Here is a 20,492-nt window from a genome sequence, read left to right as displayed (position 1 = left end):
CAAAGGTCTTGTGGTAGGTTGGTGCCCCCTCCCTCCTCTGGAAGTCCTGCTCAGCTGTAGGAGGTGGCCACTTTAGTCTTCATATTCCCCACTGCTAGGAGTCTCAGCTAGTGTCAGCCTCATGTCCTCCCAGAAGCCTACCCCATCCTAGGTCTCTGACTTAACCGAGAGAGATGCTCCCCAACCACCACTGATTTCTTCTCTCTTTCACAGCCCTCTCATCCACATCTCTGCTTTCCCTACACCCGGCTCCCACCCCTCTCCCCTCTCCCCTCTGTCTACCCCCTCTCCCACCCAGTTCCCTCTCTCTAACCATTTCCGATGTTTATTTTATTTTCCCTTCTGAGTGAGATTCAAGAATCCTCCCCTGGGCTCTCCTTATTTCTAACCTTATTTGTGTCTGTGGATTGTAGCATGGCTATCCTGTACTTTATGACTAATATCCACTTATAAGTGAGTACATGGATGTCTTTCTGGGTCTGAGTTACCCCACTCAGGATGATGTTTTCTAGTTCCATCCATTTGACAAGGCATTTCTTTATATAGTGATGTCTTACTATTCAGGCACTCAGTGGGTCCTGAACTCATTTCCCAATGTAGAACAAATATTTTAGTGGAGAAGAAGAAGAAGGAGGAGGAGGAGGAGGAGGAGGAGGAGGAGGAGGAGGAAGAGGAGGAGGAGGAGGAAGAAAAGGAGGAGGAGGAGGAGGAAGAGGAGGAGGAAGAGGAGGAAGAGGAGGAGGAAGAGGAGGAAAGAGTATATGTAGAAGCTATTGTTGTTGTGGGTTTTATTTAAATTGGTACCATTTTACAAAGGGATAGTACACATACATTTGCATATACAGATACATGTATGTGAACTTCTATGTATGCAAATACACACATGCATGTATCTGTGCACAACCTCCATGGCATTTGGTAGCCAAAGAAAGAAAATATCATGGGTGGATGTGTTGCCATTTTTAGCATAATCTTTTTTTAAACTCTTCTATCTCATATTATATCCAATCTACCATTTCCCCTCCACAAATCTCCCCTCCCCCACTTTCCCTATCCCATCCCCAGACCCACACCCCCACCTCCCCTCCCCTACCCCAAGACTCACACCCTCACTTCCCTTCAGAAAAGAGCAGACCTCCCAGGGACATCAATCAAACACAGCATAACAAGCTACAATACAAGCAGGCCTAAACCTTCACATCAAGACTGGACAAGGCAGACCAGTAGGAGGAACAGGGTTGCACAAATAGGCAAAAGTGTCTGGGAAAATCCCACTGTTAGAAATTTCACAAGAACACTAAGTTGTTCAGCCATAACATATATGCAGAAGACCTAGGAATCTTGTCATGATTACAAAAGCTAGCTAGAGCAGCTAATGGGGTGCTTGTGGCCATTTCTAAGACGGTGTTGCAGGGCCCTACCCTTGAAAACTAGCTTTCTTCTGTCAACCATGCCCCTTGCCCTACCCATAGCAGCAGCTAAGTACTGGCAGTAACTGATGATGGGCTTAGCAGTAGAAGTTTATGGTCTGGACAGTTCTGCTATAGAAAAGATGATAGTGGGCACCTTTGATCAAAGCATAGGCAGAAGCTATTGCAGTTTGCAGTGAATCGTTCTCCCTGAAGGTGGAAGGAATAGAGGTGAGAATAGAGAGAAGTCTGATACCAAATGGTAAACACAAGCACCTGAAGACTTATCACATTGGTAATGCAATGACCCCAGTGTGCCACCGAAGACTGCATAACGAGTGTGAACAGAAGGGGGCTAGCACAGTGAAGGTGTCCAGATCAGAGTAATCTGAGAAGTCCAGGACAAAGCACTGTTCGGCAGGGTTTTGAGGTAGAGGGAGTGAGGGAACAGAAGATGATGAGAAGAGTAGAAGAGAGGCGGTTCTTACACCATTAAATACATTCTCGTAGGGAAGAGAAGCAAAACATTTGTTCAAATGCCAGACTACACAAAACATTGTTCTTTTAATCATCACAAACAATCTTCAAACGTGGAAGCTGAAATTTGAGGGAACCTGCTTGAAATCACAGTGTAATAAAGTTAGAGAGAAGGTAAAACAAATGGGAAAACTAACTGAAGTTTTGGAAAATGTGCATATTTCAGTTTCAGTAAAGAAATGCTTGGCATTTCAGCAGAACCCAGTTTAACATGAATTGATAGCATGTAGTGTCCTGGATGGCATCTTGGAATAACACAGGGCAGGAGGTTAAAAGCTAAGAAAATGTGGATAAACCATTGCATTTGGCTAATGTTGTATTAACCAAATGTAATATGTAATATGCTAACAGCAGGCAAATGGCAGGTTGTAATGGGAACCATAAATAATTCTCTCAATTTTTCTTTAAACCAAACTGTTTTTTAAAAAAAGAGGTTATTTCCTTTCTACTGTGAATACTGCAGCCATAACCATATGTGAGCTGGTATCTCTGTGGTAGGATACAAGTCTTCAGGTATATGCCTGCACTTAGCAGTACAGTGGGGCCATAAAGTAGCACCATTTTTTAACTTCTTGAGAAACCTCCCTGCATATTTCAAACATAGGCCACAATGTCTGTAGTATGTATACACATGAGAGTGAGTGTGGGATTTGGTTATGAAACTAGAAATGTGGTGGTGGGAAGAGAAAAGGGGGCATTGGAGAAATCTGCAAGAGGGACCATAGGACAGGAGACATGAGAGCGGGAAGGATGGCGGTGTGACCATGGTGGAGGTGAACAAAGTGGTACCAGAGAGAAGGGCAGAAAAGGGAGGGGATAAGAAAAATTAAATAAAACCAAATTCTATAATGAAGCTTAATACTGTATTTGCTAATTAGAGAAATAAAGTCTGGTGTTAAAATTAAGGAAAAGATGAGAGAAATAGAGTCACACAGTGGGAATACATCCAAAGTACATTACACTTGTATTAAAATTTCCTTATGTAACTTAATACTGTGTGAAATGGATACACACCTGTGGGAAAGTAAATAGTTATCTTAAAATGTGTCTGGATTTAGGGTACAGATAGGTAATTAAAAAAATTGCCTACTCTTGAGGTCCCAGGTTCAATTCCCAGCATTTCAAAGGAAACATCTTTGAGGAATTGAAATTGAACTGTAAAGAACACACACGGGTCTCCTGCACCTTGCAGCCATCATTGTAGTAACAGTGAATTTTTTAGAGTTTGTGGAACTCTCGATTCCAGTCTTACAGACAAGGATGTTGATGTCTCCTGAGGGTAACTGGTTTGCACTGGCTGGCCATCCAGGCAGTGGTGAATCTAGCAGCTTACAAAGAACTATCAGCAACAGAGAAAAACTGGGAGCAGAAAAGGTGGTCTTTCCCAGGGAAGATTACAAACTGGTTGCCAATGGTCTTACATTCAAGTAATGTTCTATGAACTGAGAAGGTAATATTTAGAGATCTATAATATATGCATATACATATATGAGTACAATAACAATTATAGAAAGGAAGAAAGAAAGAAAAAAAGAAAGAGAGAAAGGAAGAAAGAAAGAAAGAACTAAGTGAAAGAAGAAACCATGAATTTGAATGAGATTTGGGCAGGGATACATGGGAGCTTTGGAGAGAGCAAAGGGAAGGGAGAAATGTAATTATAGTATAATCTCAAAAAAAATGTAAAAAATGTGGACCAATAAAATACTAAAAAAAAAATCTGAAAGTAAACAAGACAGACAATTTATTGCAAAACAGAAGGTAGACCTTCCTTAGAAAAGGGTGCTATGCTCAGAGGCAAGTAGGATGGTTTGAACGAGGCTGTGGCTGGGAGAAGAACTTGCTTTAAATGGAAACCAGTGGCTGAGGGATGGATCAGCCTGTTGCTTTAACAGCATGAGGATTGGAGTTCAAATCCATAGAACCCACAAATACAGCCCTGAGCAAGCACCACAGCTGCCTGAAATCTAAACACTGGGAAGGCAGGGGCAGCTGGCTAGAGCAGTAACTGAAATGAGTGAGTTCAGGTTTAAAAAGAGATTCTGCCTCAATAAAGATTCCATAAAGCAAGGAAGATACAAAACTTCAACTTCGGACTTCTACACCCATGTATACACATACATGCCCATCTGCCCACACATGTGGACCCATGCAAACACACGTGAACATGCAAACACATGCACACCCACATAAGACTTACATTCACAATTAAATGAAAATAAATAGGAATTGACAGGAGACAGGTATGTAGAGAGTAGACAGACAGAGCTCTATAAGGGCTTTTCAAAATCACAGAGGCCATGAGGTGGAGGAATGGTGGTCAGGACACAATCTCTACAACAAGGTGAGAGAGGAATGTAACCCAGGCTGTCCATATGGCAACCAGGACTGCAGAACTTTAAAGCAAATGGGAAGGGTACCTGTGTGGATTCGGAATTCATGTGCCCTGGCCCAGCAGGTCCAGCATGAAGAGCAGCAATGAGTGAGTTCCACCTACACTGCTCATCACCTCTGTAGCCTCTGCTCAGGTGGAGAAGAAAACCAAGGCTGTTCTCTAACCAGACTTCTGCCTGTGTGTGTTCTGCCTGGGCTGAAGCTGTTCTATTGGGTAAAGTTCATACCTTGGGCTAGGCAGAAGTCCCAGGACCAAGGATGAGCTTTGAGTAAACTTCTGGATATAACTTCTTTCATTCTCGCTCTTTCAGGTCATTGAATGCATCACCCAAGGCCGTGTCTTAGAGAGACCTCGAGTCTGCCCGAAGGAAGTATATGATGTCATGCTGGGGTGCTGGCAGAGGGAACCACAACAGCGGCTGAATATTAAGGAGATTTACAAAATCCTCCATGCTTTGGGGAAGGCCACCCCAATCTACCTGGACATTCTTGGCTAGTGGTGACTGGTGGCCAAGCATTTATACTCTGTTGCCTCCTCTCTCCCTGCCTCATCTCCTCTTTTTCCTCATCCCAACTCCTTTCTTCCATCTTTGACGGAAACGAACATCTTCATATAAACTCAAGTGCCTGCTACACATACAACACTGAATTTAAACAAAACAAAACAAAAAAACAAAAGAAAGATACCCTGTAAGGCAGTTTGACATATATATTTATATATATATAACTATCTATCTATCTATATCTACAGAGAATTACCTTCTCTAATACGGAGAAGCTGCTGATACAGAAAATGATAAGACATTAATAACTGAAGAAAAATTTAAATATTATTATTAACACAAATGAAATTCCCTTGACTTAAGCTGTGGCCCATGCTTTTTTTCAGGTCTGGCTTTTTGGAGATCTTAGTCTTGACCCAGCAGAGATAGAGGCAGGGATGAGGCAGGGTGGCACACAATCTTCAGTGTGCAAGCGTGACCCATTGACAGTGTCTGGCAAGGGAACTGTTCTGAAGTCCAGGCCCTTCGGAACCATCTCTGGTCTGCCTTTACCGTTGCCTCCACACTCTTCCCCTTTTCCTCCTCTTTTGGGATAATTTTCTAATTTGTCCATTCTATAAAGTATATAGTCCTGATGCTTTTGGAAATCAATGATGACACCTACGGGTAAATACTGAACAAATACCAACACCAGACCACACAAAGCCATCCATGGTCGGGTAACCACCGAACAAGAAAGGGCGGGGGACTCTGGGGAGAACTAACCCCACCCTTCCGGATTAAATCACGCTCAAGATCCTTACTAGGTTTGAAGAGTTTCATCCTCTGAACTTGAAGAACTGGACTTGGTGGATTGAAGAAACGAGGAAGTAAGTACAGCTGAAGTCTGAATCCTACCAAGGCACTGCCACTCATCTTCCCATCGCTGGGAGGACTCTTGGCCTGCCCTTTTGTTTCCAGGCCCTTGGGGAGCTTGGAGGTTTACTATCCATGTTCTCTGCTGTCATCTGCTAATGTGGACACAGCAGGCTTCAGGGCTCTGGTAGCAAGAGACTTAGTTCCTTGTAGGTCATAATTAGGCATCCCCTTGAATTGTATTTCTTATCTTGCTTCCCCCCTATCCGGAGGGTCTATCAAGTCCTGGGTAAACCGCACTGCCAGGGAAGGAATCCAGGTGAGAGCCCGAGGCACGTGCGTTTCAAAGGAGCCAGGCGCTGGCATTGGTAAAAGCCAGCAAAGAATCTACTTGGCACCTGTGCTGAGCCCTTGACATTCTCCTCACGTTTTCAGCCCTTGGAAGGATTGATGCATCTGCCTTTGAGCTGTTGTGAAAAGGCAGAGACTGAGAAATCGCTTTGTGGGCTGAGTGTCGGGGGAGGGGCTGCAGCTTCTCTGGAAGATGTCCAATGAGTGGCCTGTGCCGCAGACTTGGCATCTTAATGAGGACCAAGCTCTGACTCAGAGTGAGAATGAAGCATCTGGGCTGGGGCCTGTCCCCTGGGTCCCAGCACCAAGGGAATCACTGCCTTCTCCACTGTGCTGCAGAGGACTGCAAAAGTGAAGCTCTTTGGACAGCTCTCATACACAACAAGAGTGGCCCCAGGGAGCAAAGAGCCTGGCTGCACAGACCTGTCTTGCTGGGGAGGAGGGCATGTGCTCTCCCTAGGGTACCTGTCTCTCCACCGCATCCGCATCCCAAGCACAGAGCTACCTAACAGACTGACATTTTCTTATCAGAAGCTCCCAGGAGCCTTTGACTACCCCTCTCCTTGCCAGCTGCAGGAAGTCTAGAGCCTGGGTACCCTGGCCAGTGAAGGCAGCTGAAGTATGGGCAACTCTATGGCGGGTTTAGAACTGGATTATGTGGTTGTGGTTTTGCTTTATTTTTTTAAAGATCAACACATGTTTTTATTCAAATAGAAAAGAGCTGTGCTCAGATTGTAGCCATGGTTGGGATTCGGGGATCAGCGGCTGCTCAGCTGGCCTGGGGAGGGAGCTGAGTTAACTGGGATTTCAGAGTGGAACTTCTTACTGTACTAGATACCTGGCCCCTGAGGACATCAGGGGAAAGCTCTTTGGGTTGATCCCTTCAAAAGAAACCTTTGCTATCTTATGGTAATTACTCCTCTTAGTACTCCTTGAATTGGTCCACCACCTGAGGCTTTGGGCCTCTGCTAGAGATGTGAATGCTGGGTGGAAGTTTCCATTCAGGTTTTAATCTGAAAGTCTGACTAAGGGGAGGCAGGGGAGGCATTCAGGCAGGGGCCTAGAGGGGCCTTTGGGGAACCTGTTGTCTAGTTAGAAGTGCTAGTGCTGTTCCAAGATCTATCCTTTCTGAAAACAATCTCTTAAAGCCTTTTGTTTTTTAAAGAAATGGAGAACTGAAGGCATTTAGAGCCCTACTGGGGAAGTTAGGAGAAAAGACCAGGGTGAACTTGCTCATGTGTCCTTTGTTAGTTCCACGCACACCCACGTTGGCATCAGAGTCACCTTCTCTCTGTGTCTTCCATTATTAACTGCCTATGTAATAGTAGGAGAGAGAACTGTGGAGTTAGGAGGGGTACATAATAGACTCAACCTTCTTACTCTCCTGACATCCTCTCTGTGTAGAGTGGGATTTTACATGTGAACCTTGGAAGGTGGAGAAGGGGTTTGAGGTGCTTTGGAGGGTAAGGAAATGGAGAACAGGCTTTGGACAGTGAAGTGTATTCTAGTGCTCTGGGGTGTGCATGGTGTCTCACTCCTTGCCACTATCTTCACTGTGTCGTGTTTTCTCTATGTGCAAAATAAGAGGTACCCTTGTTGTGCCCTCATCCTGTTCTAGCTCTGAATTCTTAGCTTCTAACAGCACTGAGTCACCTTATTTTTTTTTTTTCGGAGCATCACTCTGAAATACCTAGAAAATCCTCCTTTGCCCTCACATGGGCGGAAAGAGGTTGTTTCTGAGGACATACTGTACTTAGGTTGAGATTGGTTTCAGTGAGTCAATCTGATCTTCTTCTTCACCTTTGTCACAACATGTGAAGAGTCTAAAGTGTCTGAGACTACTTCAGGCCATGGGGGTGGGGGAGCGTTTTGTCTCATTCCCTACCCCAGCTTTCTCCTAGACCAGAAAATTGTTATTGGTGGTTTATTTATTTACTTATTTATTTATTTATTTTTAAAGAATCTAATGTGATCCAGTGAGTCTAGAATTAGCATCACATCAGCCCATTTAGTCGCTGCCAACTGTTCTGTCCTGCTTTTTACGTAAACACAACTACACCTTCAAAGAGCATGCTGCAGTAACTTAGTACTTAGCTTGATGTCAACACCACTATGAATGCTTGTGAATGTTCCAGGGACCCCAGGCTTAACTCTGTGTCCTGTTACTGTCACCTAAGCCCCTCCTAAACTGACAAAGGGTGACTCAGATGTCCAATGTATCATGGACAAGGGTTCTCTTAGTTATTTGCTTTGGACATGAACCTGATGGTTCTTTCTGATTACATCTCTGAACTGTGAGTGGTTGTCAGGGTAACTAAACCTTCTCTAGTCAACACACAAAGGAGTGTGGGCTTCCTCCACTCAGCAGATCATGCACAAGTTATTCCCAGAGAAAATTTCTCATTGGAGATGAAGATCCTCCATTTTTCTGGGATATAACTGAACAGTGCTGTTCATCTCTGGCGACACACTAGTGCAGTACTTCTGGTGCTAAATACTACAGAAGCCAATACCCACAGGAGAACTTCAATACAGAAGTGAGAGTGAGAGCTAACTGTGCTGGAAGAGCACTGCATACATCAGAAAGGCCACTGAGAACCCTGCCTTAGTGCTTGGATACTCATGGGATTTGGGCTAAATTAGCATCTCTTAGATTATCAGTCTTCCCACCCAAGATATATTACTTTAGAATAGGTGCATCGGTAGGGTCAGTTTCCATTTGAAAGGCTAAATTTGAGTCCCATCTACTTCTTTATCCTGAACATGTTTGCTAGAAATGAGAGATGAAGTGAAAAGTGGGGAGGGAAAGAAAACAAAGTTACTGTTGACAAGAACTAAGCATAATCAGTGCCTGGTGTGTTTGAGGGACACTGATGTGGATCCAGGCACACAAGTCAGGAAATTGATATTTGTATTCTTCAAGAGAAACCACCCTTCTCTTCTAGCCATCTTTCTCACTTCATATGTCCTCATTGGCAGAAACTGGTCTGCCATATATAGTCCCACCCACCTCCCATGCAAGGTAAGTAGTAATCTGAACTCTGGGTCAGAAACCAAGAGATTTTGTATATGTACTTGGTTTTCCCAAGCTCTTCTACACTCAAGAATAGACTAGTGGCATATTTGTTTCTTTTTTATGAACCAAACAGCAACAGTATAATCTTTACACTCACCTGAGACTTGTAATCTTTGCAATACTTTGCTTAGTGTGGAGCATAGAATATTTGTGGATGATCAGTCAACGAACCCACATTTTCAGCAGTCCTACAAGTTACCATCAAACATCTCTGTAGTGTCTAGTGTCTGCTTTGGTTGGACAGCAGCTTGCTAAAATGCACATGGTGTTTACCTTATAGCAAAAAAATGTCAGCTTGAGCTCAGGTCCTGTGAACGGTAGTCCTTCACTCTGATTTTAGCTTTTCAAGATTCACCTTACTTTGTAACAAATAAATTGTTTCAACTAACACGTAATAGGGCTGGGAGGGTTAACTCCAAGTTTGGGCATCATTAAAACATTAGCTTGGACTTCAGAACCTATTTGGGGATTACTTGAATCAGAAGGAAATATTCCTTTTCAGCTCTAGCCATATCATGTACTCTTTCTATCCACTGGCTGGTCACACAGTTCAAGAGAAGTCTCCCTGGAATCAGCAAATCAGTTGTGGTTTTGGATTCTCCTGGCACCTTATGTTTCTCCTGGATAAGAATTGTAAAGGTGGATAAGAACTCAGAGACATTGAGAAAGATCCCAAACTGTTATTTTATAAAGTTTGATGACCTGCTTTTCCCTACATTAAATTATATTGACAATAGCATCTGAGCTTCTCAACATCCTCATTCCTGGTGTTTGATAACACATCACACAGAAACCCGTTCTACTTACATTTTGTTTGGGATTTGGTATTGAAGGTACCAGCCCTGCAGATGAAGCCTCTCCTAGGAGGGCCCTAGCAGAGAGAATCTGAGAGGATACTAATTGACCTCTCTCTCCAATAGGTACTGGTGAGGATGGTGGAGGGGGTGGCTATTTGTGTGAACACACTGGGTATTAGGCATCTCACTCTGCACCTGAGCTGTCCTACCCAGGGCCCTGTGTCTTGGCTTCTGACAAGGTTTCTATTTGTCTTGTACGTTCTCTCTAAGCACGTGTGTGTGTGTGTGTGTGTGTGTGTGTGTGTGTGTGTGTGTGTGCATGCGCGCGTGCGCACACAACAAGTTTCTCATGTACTAACACAAGCACCTTTCTGTGGAGATGGAGGCTCAGCCTGAGAGAATTTAGAATACTTTTTCTTTTGTTTTCTTTCTTGTTAGCAATATTAAATTGTATAACATCATGGATTTTATATTATGATGCTTTAAAATATGTGAGTACTTGGAATTTATCTCCAAAGTTATAAAATTCATATCGCTTTTCCTGTGGGCAGCTAGATTCCAACTTTAAAACAAGGCCTGATTTGATATTTACCATAAGAATGATGTCTTAAACCAGTAGAACCAGTAAGCAAAGTTTTCTTTTTTAGAGGTAAGAGAGTAAAGTCTATTAACTTTGTCCCCTATCCATCCAGGAATATATTGGAGCATCAAGGTCTAAGCTCAGAGCTCTTGAGAGATTTATAGTCCATAAAATAGATGTTTCTAATAGAAAGAGGATTGAGATAACACAGAAGACAAGGATCCTGCTGAGCTCCTCCTTCTGAGAAGCTTCCAGGCATTTAGGTATTGCTTTCATTCAGTATCCCTGAGATGATTCAGTCTCTTCTCATTTAAGGCTGTCAGGAATTTAGACTTCTTTTCTGCAGGGAGAAAGGTAGCATGAGAGCACAGCCACACTCTGTGCAATCTAGCATCCTTCAGATGCAGTACTTCTCAAAGGACTGAAAGTCACATGCTCAAATCCAAGTCTGGTATTTATGATTTCATTTAAGGAGCATTCATGGGAGTGATACTTTAAAATGAAAGTAAGTTTATGTTCTCTGAAGTAGTATGGCCTCCTCAATTCCTCCCAATGGGGATTAGTCTCTCACCCATCTCTATTTAAAAGCTGCCTGACACTTACCTGATGCCCTTGAATCTACTTCTGGAGAGGAAGACTCAGCCTGGTCCAAATCCCGGTGACTTCTGCTATCTGAAGGAGAGGAGTGCATTTATGTAAACATTTTCTTTTCTCTGATTTTTCATTTCCTTCTTTCCCTTGGTTCACATTCTCTGGCTTCCATGGGAAGAAGATCTGGCTTCTTAAAGTCTGTGAAAATCTTAATACAAGGTGAAGCCCAGGACCACAAACAGTTTGGACTTCAAACAGTGAGAAAATTGGCGCTGAATGATTCGGCACACAAAGCAGAAAACTTTCATTTCCTGCAGGCAGGAGGAATTGACTGTTATATTAAGACTTCTGAAGGATCCCTGCCCTGGAGTAATTTCAGTGCTGTCAGACAATGTTGACATCTAGATTAACCTCTGTGCACTAAATTTGACTGCACAGCTCATTGAGATGCATGTGGCATGTCCCTGTAAATCCCTTCTGAAACCCTTGGTGGCCCACCCACAGCAACTCCCTCTCCTGTCTCCACCTACTGTTCTTACAGTTCATGAACTTTTAGCCTACTGGAGCAAAGGCACTGTGGCTGGGGTCTGACACCCAGAATGGAAGCTTTGGCCTTTCTGTGAACATGATAGAGTCTTGTGCCAAGATTGCTGCTTGGTCAGAGTGACAATGTTTGTCACTGTATTGCCCCCCACCCCCTTAGGAGGAGACTGCAAATCAAGACATGAAAGCCACTCACATGACAAACAGTTTTACAGCAGACCTCAAAGTAAAATGGTCTTCTGAGAAGCTAAGACTCAGGGTAGGTCTATCTGTATGCCTCCAGTCTTCCAGGGTTTCAAGAGTACAGCAGATGCAACAAGGTCATGACTGCAGATGAGGTGGGTGGGATCTGATGGCTAGAAGGGCTCCTCCTCTATACAAGTGGTTTTTTTTTTTTTTTTTTCTATTCCTTTAAAGAACGGCAGCCATGACTTATACTTTGCTGGCTGGAATAAAGAATACACTAACCATCTAAGCCAGTGATCCTCAACCTTCCTAATACTTTGACCCTTTAATATAGTTCCCCATGTTTTTGGAACCCACAACCATAAAGCTATTTTATTGCTACTTCATAACTTATTTTGCTACTGCTATCAATCATACTATAAATATCTCATATGCAGGATGGTCTTAGGTAGCCCTGTAAAAAGGTCAGTCAATCCCCAAGGGGGTTGCAGCCCACAGGTTGAGAACCACTAAGCACTAGTTTATCGACTTTCTTTGTAGGAAAAGATGCTGTACTGAGATCTTGTAGGCAGATGAAACCTCTCAGACAAGATGGCAAGCATCAACAAAAGTACATCTGTGCATCTCACACACCAAAAGGGACCTCCAGCTTGGCTCTAGCCAACTCCAGACTCTTAAAAGCTACTCAACATAATTCCAGACATTAAAAAAAAAAAAAAAAAAAAAAACCCTCAGGATTTTAGAATGATCTGCCTAAGTCTGAAGAACAAATTTCTCTGCATAGTTCTTGAAACTGACTCTCTTTCAGATTATTTTTCCATCTTTGCTTGTTAAGTGTAAGTAGTAGGAATCTCTTTGTATATTCTTAGATATTTCTTTAGGAGAATTGAAAGGTTTTAGCCAAGGACATTGTGTTTATTGACTGAGAAAATAGATTTCTGGGTTGAGTAATACAGCAGTTACACAGGGGCAATCTTGATGGCTTTATTTAAAAGCAATTATCAGAGTTGTATTCTTTCTAGATCCTCATGCTGACATAGAACGAATCATATTCATCCCTTTGTTATTTATGATATTTATTCATTTTTGCATATAAGCAAGCACATGCATACAAATTCCTGGGTATTTCTATTGCCTATAGACAACAATGTCCCATTTGTGCTGCTTTCATTGATCTAAGTGTATCTGTGGAAATGAGTGCCCCACACATGTAGTTTCCTCACTGTGGCTCAACATTATGTGTATTAGCAGCACAAAGCCTATGACTTTCTTTGTTCATTTTAAGTTATTTACAATGTTGAGGCTCCTTTGATAGAGGGGAAAAAACACCCAAGTTTCTCACATTTTTTATATATAAAGGTATGACTCCTCCCTATCTTTTTTCAAGGTACAAAACTAGACTGAGCCCTGATTCTCTTTCTTTGTAATTAATTTTCTGGGGGAAAGAGGGTAACAGATTTATCACAAATATTATGTTTGAACATAAGGGTGAACTAGTATAGGGAGATTATTTTTAAAAAATTCCAGTGTTCTAATTGAACTATGATATGAAGTCCTTGGGACACAAGACTAGAGCTGGGCTAGAAGCTAGGAAGCTGGGATACACAGCACTTGGCTGAATAATTGGAGTCATCAACAATTAATTGAAAGCAGGCAAACAAGTTGCAGGTTGTGCTTCTTTTCAAACATCAGTGATGGGAAAGGCCACTCAGTTCTAATCCATTGTTCAGATTAGTTAGTGACAAAGTATATCATATCAGGTATTCCCTGAGTGCACATTTGCAGAATTCCTACTCCAAGGGGCCAGGACTATTGTTACAATATGTTCAGTTGCTCACTTCCAGCTTCCTCTGAACTCCAAATCCCACCTGTCCCCAGCTCTCTACTCCAGCTTGTCTAGGCCAGGCTCTGTTCTCTAAAAAGCAGAGGAAAGTGTGAGTGGCTCCTCATTTTAGCCTGAGTATGTTGTGATCTAGTCTGGGTTTCTGCAGAAAAAAACAAACTGCTCTCCCATCAGTCTCTTTCCAGCTCCATGGACCAAATGATTAGCGCCTCAATAGCACACCATCAGTTTGCTCTTGCACCGGAGACTCTGGTACAACTTGGGTAGTGGGTACTGCTCATAGTGTTGGGAATTTTGACTTGTGTTGTGTTTGAGGTGCACTTTTCTTTTTCCCTTCCATGTCTGGTTTCTAGAATTAGTCATCAACAGTTTCCTACTTTAAATAACCATTGTATATACTGTAACAGAAAATATCTTATATTTTTTTACCTGGATAAAGGGACATTTTATCCACTTAGAGGGAATGATTGGTAGATTTCACTTTCTGGCATAGAACTCTGAACAACTGAAAGCCAAATAGCATCTCTTCTGCTTCAACTCTTTACCATTCACTGCTGCTCTGAAGACAGTCTATAGATTCTAGAATAACGTCTGATAAAGTAAGACTGCCTGATGCGTCCTCATTAAACTGAGTGGTGAAACTGATCTTGCAGGGAGTATCAAAGTGCTAATGATCTTGAAGCTTTGTAGGAACTGTGGTCCACACAAGGAGAAGACAGGGATAATCAAAATATGCAGACAATTATTCTTGTGAGGACCAAATGTCAGGCCTCATTTTCAATGGCCCTAAAGCACAATAGAGTTGGTTCCCGAGGGACTCCTGCTGCGGAACGTGTTGGGCTGAAAAATGAAACCCTAGACAATAAATCCTGAGGCAAGACTGCCAAGGTTACAACAGTGAAGTCATTTACAGTCCCTAAAAATGTCCCAGGTGTTTGTGATGCCAAATACTGTTTAAGTTCTTTGCCATGAAAGTTACTTGGAAAGGGAAATCTTTCAAATGTTATTTCCCTTCAATTTCCAAGTAGCCATCAGGTATGATATGTCTGACAAAATGTTGTCTGTGTGCTGTAACAGGATTTTGACCACTCTTGAGAGAAAGCAGAATAAAGCCAAGTACTGAGAATCCTGAGAAACTCATAAATGTTTCAGTCAAGTTCAGAAGATCACAACTTCTTTTTTCTTTTGACCTTGGGCTCAGTGTTTGTTTTTCTGATACAGGAAAACAGCACCCATGTTCTAGACTCTATCTGAGTGACTTTTCCCCTGTAGTTGCCTGCCAGGAAGAAAGAATCCCAGCTTCTTTGCAATGAAAATCCAAATTGGGATATGCTTGTAAATTGTGGTGTGAAATTGCAGATGGCAAACTGGTTCAGGGTGATGTTTTCTAATTCTCTCTGATAATCTTGAGGATACAAGCTCTTCCAAACATTGCTGAGGCAAGCTTGGAACAAATAGTTTCATGATGTTCCTTCCTGTAGACATGACTGATAAATTAAGGATCTCAGAAGTATCATTTGGGAAGTAACTTGCTGACTATAGAAAGTTTGAGCTGATGTGCTAGGAGGAACAGTAAGAACTTACTTTAATGCTTGGTTTCATCCCCTTCTCCAAACCTTTAGCTTTTGGGGGTGGGCGGGCATGGGAATATTTCCTTTCCAAGGACTGCAAAGATTTATTATAGTTTATGTCTAAAAGCAAAGGTTCTTTGGTACCTGTTGCAGTTGGAGGTGACCCCAAATGGCCCATGTTATTTTCTGAGACTGATATCATAGTAGCTGAAGTCTTCCTGATTATGTGTTTGGACCCTGGTAGGTTGAAACAAAAGATTTTCCAAATTAAAAATAAAAGAAAGCAAGTTGGGGCAAGAAAATTCTGACTAAAGGAGAAAGAAAAAAACAGTGCTATTTTGACAGCAGACAGCCCTATACTATTCAGCAAAGAAATACCAAATACATTCTATTTTCAAGACTAGTTTTATTTTGTGGTGTGTGTGCGTGTGCATGTATGTGTGCATGTACTGGCATGTGGCTCTGGAGGTGAAAAGCTGTTGTTTATACATTTGGACGTTTTGTCAAGCACAGCAAAAGCTCTGCTTAGTTTGTTAGGAAGTGACAATAAAACTAGGGTTACAAAGGAATAAAGGCCCATGTTTGAGAACAAGGTACAATAGTCCCCAAATATTTTCTTCTGAAATATTCATAGAAAATCAAATCAACCTCATATTCATCATTGATACCAGCGCAAAAAAAAAAAAAAAAAAAAAAAAAAAAATGGCAAAACACCTGCAGATCCTAGTGTTCTACCTTTCTGTGGTCCTCATTTCTGAAGGAATGGAATCTTTAATTCATGCCAGGAACTTGGCCAACAGGGCTGAATAATAGGGCATCTTAGACAGTTTAGAGTAAGCTACCCTCTGTAGATTTTGGCAAGGCCTTAATTCTTTCTCACCGGTATTAAGGTTGCTTCAGAAGTATTTTTTGCTTCAAACGGCATTTAAAATACAGTTTTGGAATACAGTTTGAGACATTTCAGCTAATGTCAGCCTCTGTAAAAGACGATTTAGTTTCACAGGTAGTTTTTGGCTTTGCCCATCCCAGAAGTGTAAATTCTACTGTGACTAAGCTCTTTGTTTTCAGCACCAGGGACAGCAATCAGTTTTCTCATCTGGGGTCTACTCTTGAAATTAGATTTCCAGAAAGGGAAGAACAGATTTTTCCCATCATTTTCTACCCACAGATCCTCAATTTGGAATGTTTTATTCTTAAATTTAGGTGCTTATAGTTTTAATTTTTCACAATTCAAGAGTTACCACTCTAGCTGGTGATGTGAAGCTCAGAGAGTAGAGCCAGACTAAGGTCTTATATAATAGACAACTTCATTCAGAGCACCAGAAAATTTATGTTAAGTAAGGTCATGAACAAAGTTCATGTGAGTTTAGGCTGTATACAGTCATAAGGACAACCTATGCTTGGAAATATCTTTGAATAACATAATTAAGCAGCAATGCATAATCTGAAGCAAACCTACTCTCATCTATTATACCTGGGAAGGGCAACAACCCATGTCATGGAGAAATAAAGACCACAAGACTTTTAACTTATTTTCTTTGAGTTGTCTCACAAGCTCTCAGAATTTTTCTCATAAAACTTCATTCATGAACCATGTTTCAACATCCAGAAATAGCTTTAATTTTTCCCTAAGCCTGGTATAGTTGTTTATGCCATGGTTTTGGCCTGCTTATAAAAATATAGACTATCACAGTCAGGTTTCTCACCACAGAGATGGTAAAGACACTGAAATATTATTGATGGGAATGCTTTAGGACAGAAATCTTTTCTTTATTAGGTACCCTTGACTTTCAAACTCCTATAAGGAATACTGCTTATTGACAAACACTTTTTTAAAAATATACATGGTGTTCACAATCTATAAGGCAATGGTTGATTGTATGCATACAGAGGCAGTGATTCACAGCGGAGGAGATGAAGTTATGAGCTTTGAGGACAAAGAAGGGCCTAATAATGCTGTCACCAGACATATCAGAAACTTGTGGAAGAATACTACTTTGAATTTTGGCATCAAGTTTTTAAACTTGTGTGATGTTCAACAGCTGTTTTTGCCTTAAACAATCACAGTAAGATTGGAAATAGAAATTCTTAGCTTCTCCCAGGCAACTCCAAAATGGACACTGGGGAAACGAGAGCAACAAAAGCACATGTTGTCACTATGCTTTGTGATCGTCCAGCTTTCCTATAACACACACACACACACACACACACACACACACACACACACACACACACACACACACAAACACATAAGCAATAGGTATCGCCTCAGAGGCAGTACAGTCTTCTCTTATTTACTTGGAACTCTCTCTTTGGGGCCCTTTTCAAGATGGTAACTGAAGAGCAGCTGTTTTCTCCTCTTTCTCCTCCTCTTCCTCCTCCTCCTCCTCCTCCTCCTTCTCCTCTTCCTTCTCCTCCTCCTTCTCCTCCTTCTTCTCCTCCTTCTTCTGTTGCTACTGATACTGCTCTTTCTCCTTTTCTTCTTCTTCTTCTTCTTCTTCTTCTTCTTCTTCTTCTTCTTCTTCTTCTTCTTCTTCTTCTTCTTCTTCTTCTTCTTCTTCTGATGTTACATGAACTCCATTTTGGCTGCCTCTGAACTCTGAATTATCTAAGTCCTGATTAATCTGTCATTCTTTCCAGTTCCCATTCTTCTCTCTGTCCCTTATGCACCTGCCTCTCCCCCTCGTTATTACTTATAACATTCCATAGCATTTAATGATGAGAGATCATGCAGAATTTCTTTTAAGGATAAAGAAGTAGTAGGGGCAGGCTGAAGCCAGGCTCCAGAGGAACAAGTTCAACAGAACTCATCTTGGAATGGGTTTGAGGAGAAACACATTGCTTTCCTTTCCTTGCCTTCTTAAATGGGCTGACCTATGCTTATGCTTGTCACACTAAGGGGACCACAGCATGCATTTCTCTGGGTGGCTTTCAATGAAGACAAAGTGGGCAGGTCAAATATCCTCTACTAGGATCTGTTACGACAGGAGAACTTTGTCTTCATCGTACAGAAAAGATCTGTACAAAAAAGACTATGAGCTGAAGGAGAGCCTCATAAGAGAATATTTTCTTCAAAACAAACAAAAAAGCTACAAATTCATCATTCATGGAACACATGACTCTCTGGCAAGCGGAATAAATTGAGACAGAGAGTAGGCACCTGTGATGCCCAAGGATGAACAGACCAGAACTAAACCCCAGCAAGGTTCTTGTACTTTTTCTGGAAAAAAAAAAAAAAAAACTTAAATGTCAAGGGCACATTTAGCTCTGCCTCTTAAGAGGTAAGCTCAGTGCTACTTCTGGGTTCTTAAGGCAAGTGCCCTGTAAACACCAAAGTCTTGTATTTTCTACTCTCAGCCAGCTTTGGCTGTCCTGAGTGGAATGTTTTTCCCTTCCTTAAGTGAAAGGGTCTTGTTTCAGGAGAAGTGTCCTTTAAACATCCAGCTAAAACTGGAGGTAATTTTTTGCATGAATGGCTTTTTACAGCTAGGTCTAAAGCAGAACAAAACTTGTATTAAACTAAGTGCTACTTTACATATCTTATTTCAAGGGAAATGAAGGATTTATTGCCGTGTAAATGATATACACTGATTTCTTTCCTACTGGACATTACATGTCCCTTTATCTTTAGGCTGATGTTGTGCAGCAAACTTTCAATATCTGGAAAATCAGCTGGTACCTACTTCAGAGCACTAGCAGGACATTTTATTCCCAGAGAGGAATTTTGCAAATGAAGTTTGGGTGCTGATGCAACTGATTTCCATCCTCTATCCCTAAGCTTTCTGTACTAAATATCTGTAAAGTGATTATATCTTGTCTGACCCCATGTGTTTGTGTATATTTCCCAATGTTTGTATAACTATAGTGGCAATCTGAAGGATTATTTTTATTTATGGCAACTGCTGAACAATGATGAATGTGGCATAGGGGGACATGTGTGATATGTGTGCACAGCAGTGTTGGGGCCAAGCAAATGTACTCACTGAGTTTGTGGTAAGCAACAGTATGGCTTGGCTTGGGGGATATTCCTTAATGGGTAGAGTATTTCCAAATTACTGTTAATTGCTAAAGAACTTGAAGAAGCAGAGCTGAGATATGCTCACCTAGATCTTAGGTTGTTTATGTAAATCCAAGTGACCAATATTCCATCTTTATTTTAACAAAACTATTCTTTCATGATGCCCACTGTTTTATTCCACAGGCTTTTTGGAAGTGCTGATCATGCTTGCTTCCCAGGATTGGATTCCCAAGCTGATAATATAACAGACTGTGGTGTTATGTACACTAGGATTAACTCATAGTACCCCTTCTTTGAGAAGTCCTTTCTTCCATTATTTTTCTTTCTCATAGGTTAATTCCACTGTCTATGCTAACTTTATTTAGATGTATGCAAGTATTGAAGAATCGATCTAATTAAAATGATGACTGTGTTTGCCTTTGGAGAACAAGTTCATAGTCTTATATAAAATACTTCCAGGAACTTCCTTTTTATGAAACAGGGCAAAATCAAAGTAGAACAGAACCAAGAGTAACTTAATAAAATGACAAGATAGCCCCAGGGTAGAAAGAGGTGTTCTCAGTTGACATGAAGAGTTGTATTGGAAAGGAAAGTACCCACTCTTCTTCTCTTCCCACCTGCCTACCTTCCTCCTCAACCACAGAAGAAAACAGAAACTTATTTTTTTAAAACTGTATTAATAATTTATGTTTAATACAAAAGGATGATTTAATGGAATCACCAAAGGTCATTTCTCTCATTGTGCATGTCCTTCACTCTCGACCCCTAATATTCATCCCATTCTTCACCCTCCATCCATCCCAAGGCAAATGTGTGTCTTCATCAAAATCTATGGGTGTTGGAGTTACGTGTGGGGGTAGAGATTTAACACCTTGACACTAACAAAAACCAACCATTCTTCACTTCCAAGTGACAATTATTACAAGAAGGAAAAACTCTTTTTCTGGTTTTTGTTTAAAATCGTTTTATACATATATATGTATATATGTGTGTGTATGTATGAACATATGTATGTATATGCACATGTACATGTATATATGTATATATCCATCTCAATATAAATATATCATATGTGAGAGTTGTAAATACTCCTTGGTCATGCATCTGTCTTCTTCATAGTATCATATCTTCAATGTTATGTTAACAACTTCATTTATTGATTGATGAGATCATGTGTAGACCTGTATCCTCCTGACATAGTTTATGTAGGGTCTCTTCTCAAATAAAGAATAAAACAACAA

At 41.3% G+C, this 20,492-nt stretch overlaps 1 protein-coding gene across 4 annotated transcripts in view; it reads left to right on the top strand.

Annotated features, from left to right (window-relative positions):
• Ntrk3 (neurotrophic receptor tyrosine kinase 3) overlaps positions 1-20,492 on the top strand; it is a 383,383-nt gene extending 362,891 nt beyond the window's left edge. For 2 of the 4 annotated variants that reach the window (XM_076936090.1, XM_034522621.2), the window contains one exon: positions 4,649-20,492. In XM_076936090.1, coding sequence (XP_076792205.1) covers positions 4,649-4,834 — 186 coding nt within the window. In that variant the 3' untranslated portion in view covers positions 4,835-20,492. The remainder of the gene's footprint in view (positions 1-4,648) is intronic. The other 2 variants (XR_013111122.1, XR_013111119.1) reach the window with 2 other exon arrangements.

Source organism: Arvicanthis niloticus, chromosome 1 (genome assembly GCF_011762505.2).
Source record: "Arvicanthis niloticus isolate mArvNil1 chromosome 1, mArvNil1.pat.X, whole genome shotgun sequence".
In the NCBI taxonomy this organism is placed as follows: Eukaryota; Metazoa; Chordata; class Mammalia; order Rodentia; family Muridae; genus Arvicanthis; species Arvicanthis niloticus.
Note: the sequence above shows the minus strand (reverse complement) of the source record. Positions and strands in the feature narration are given on the sequence as shown.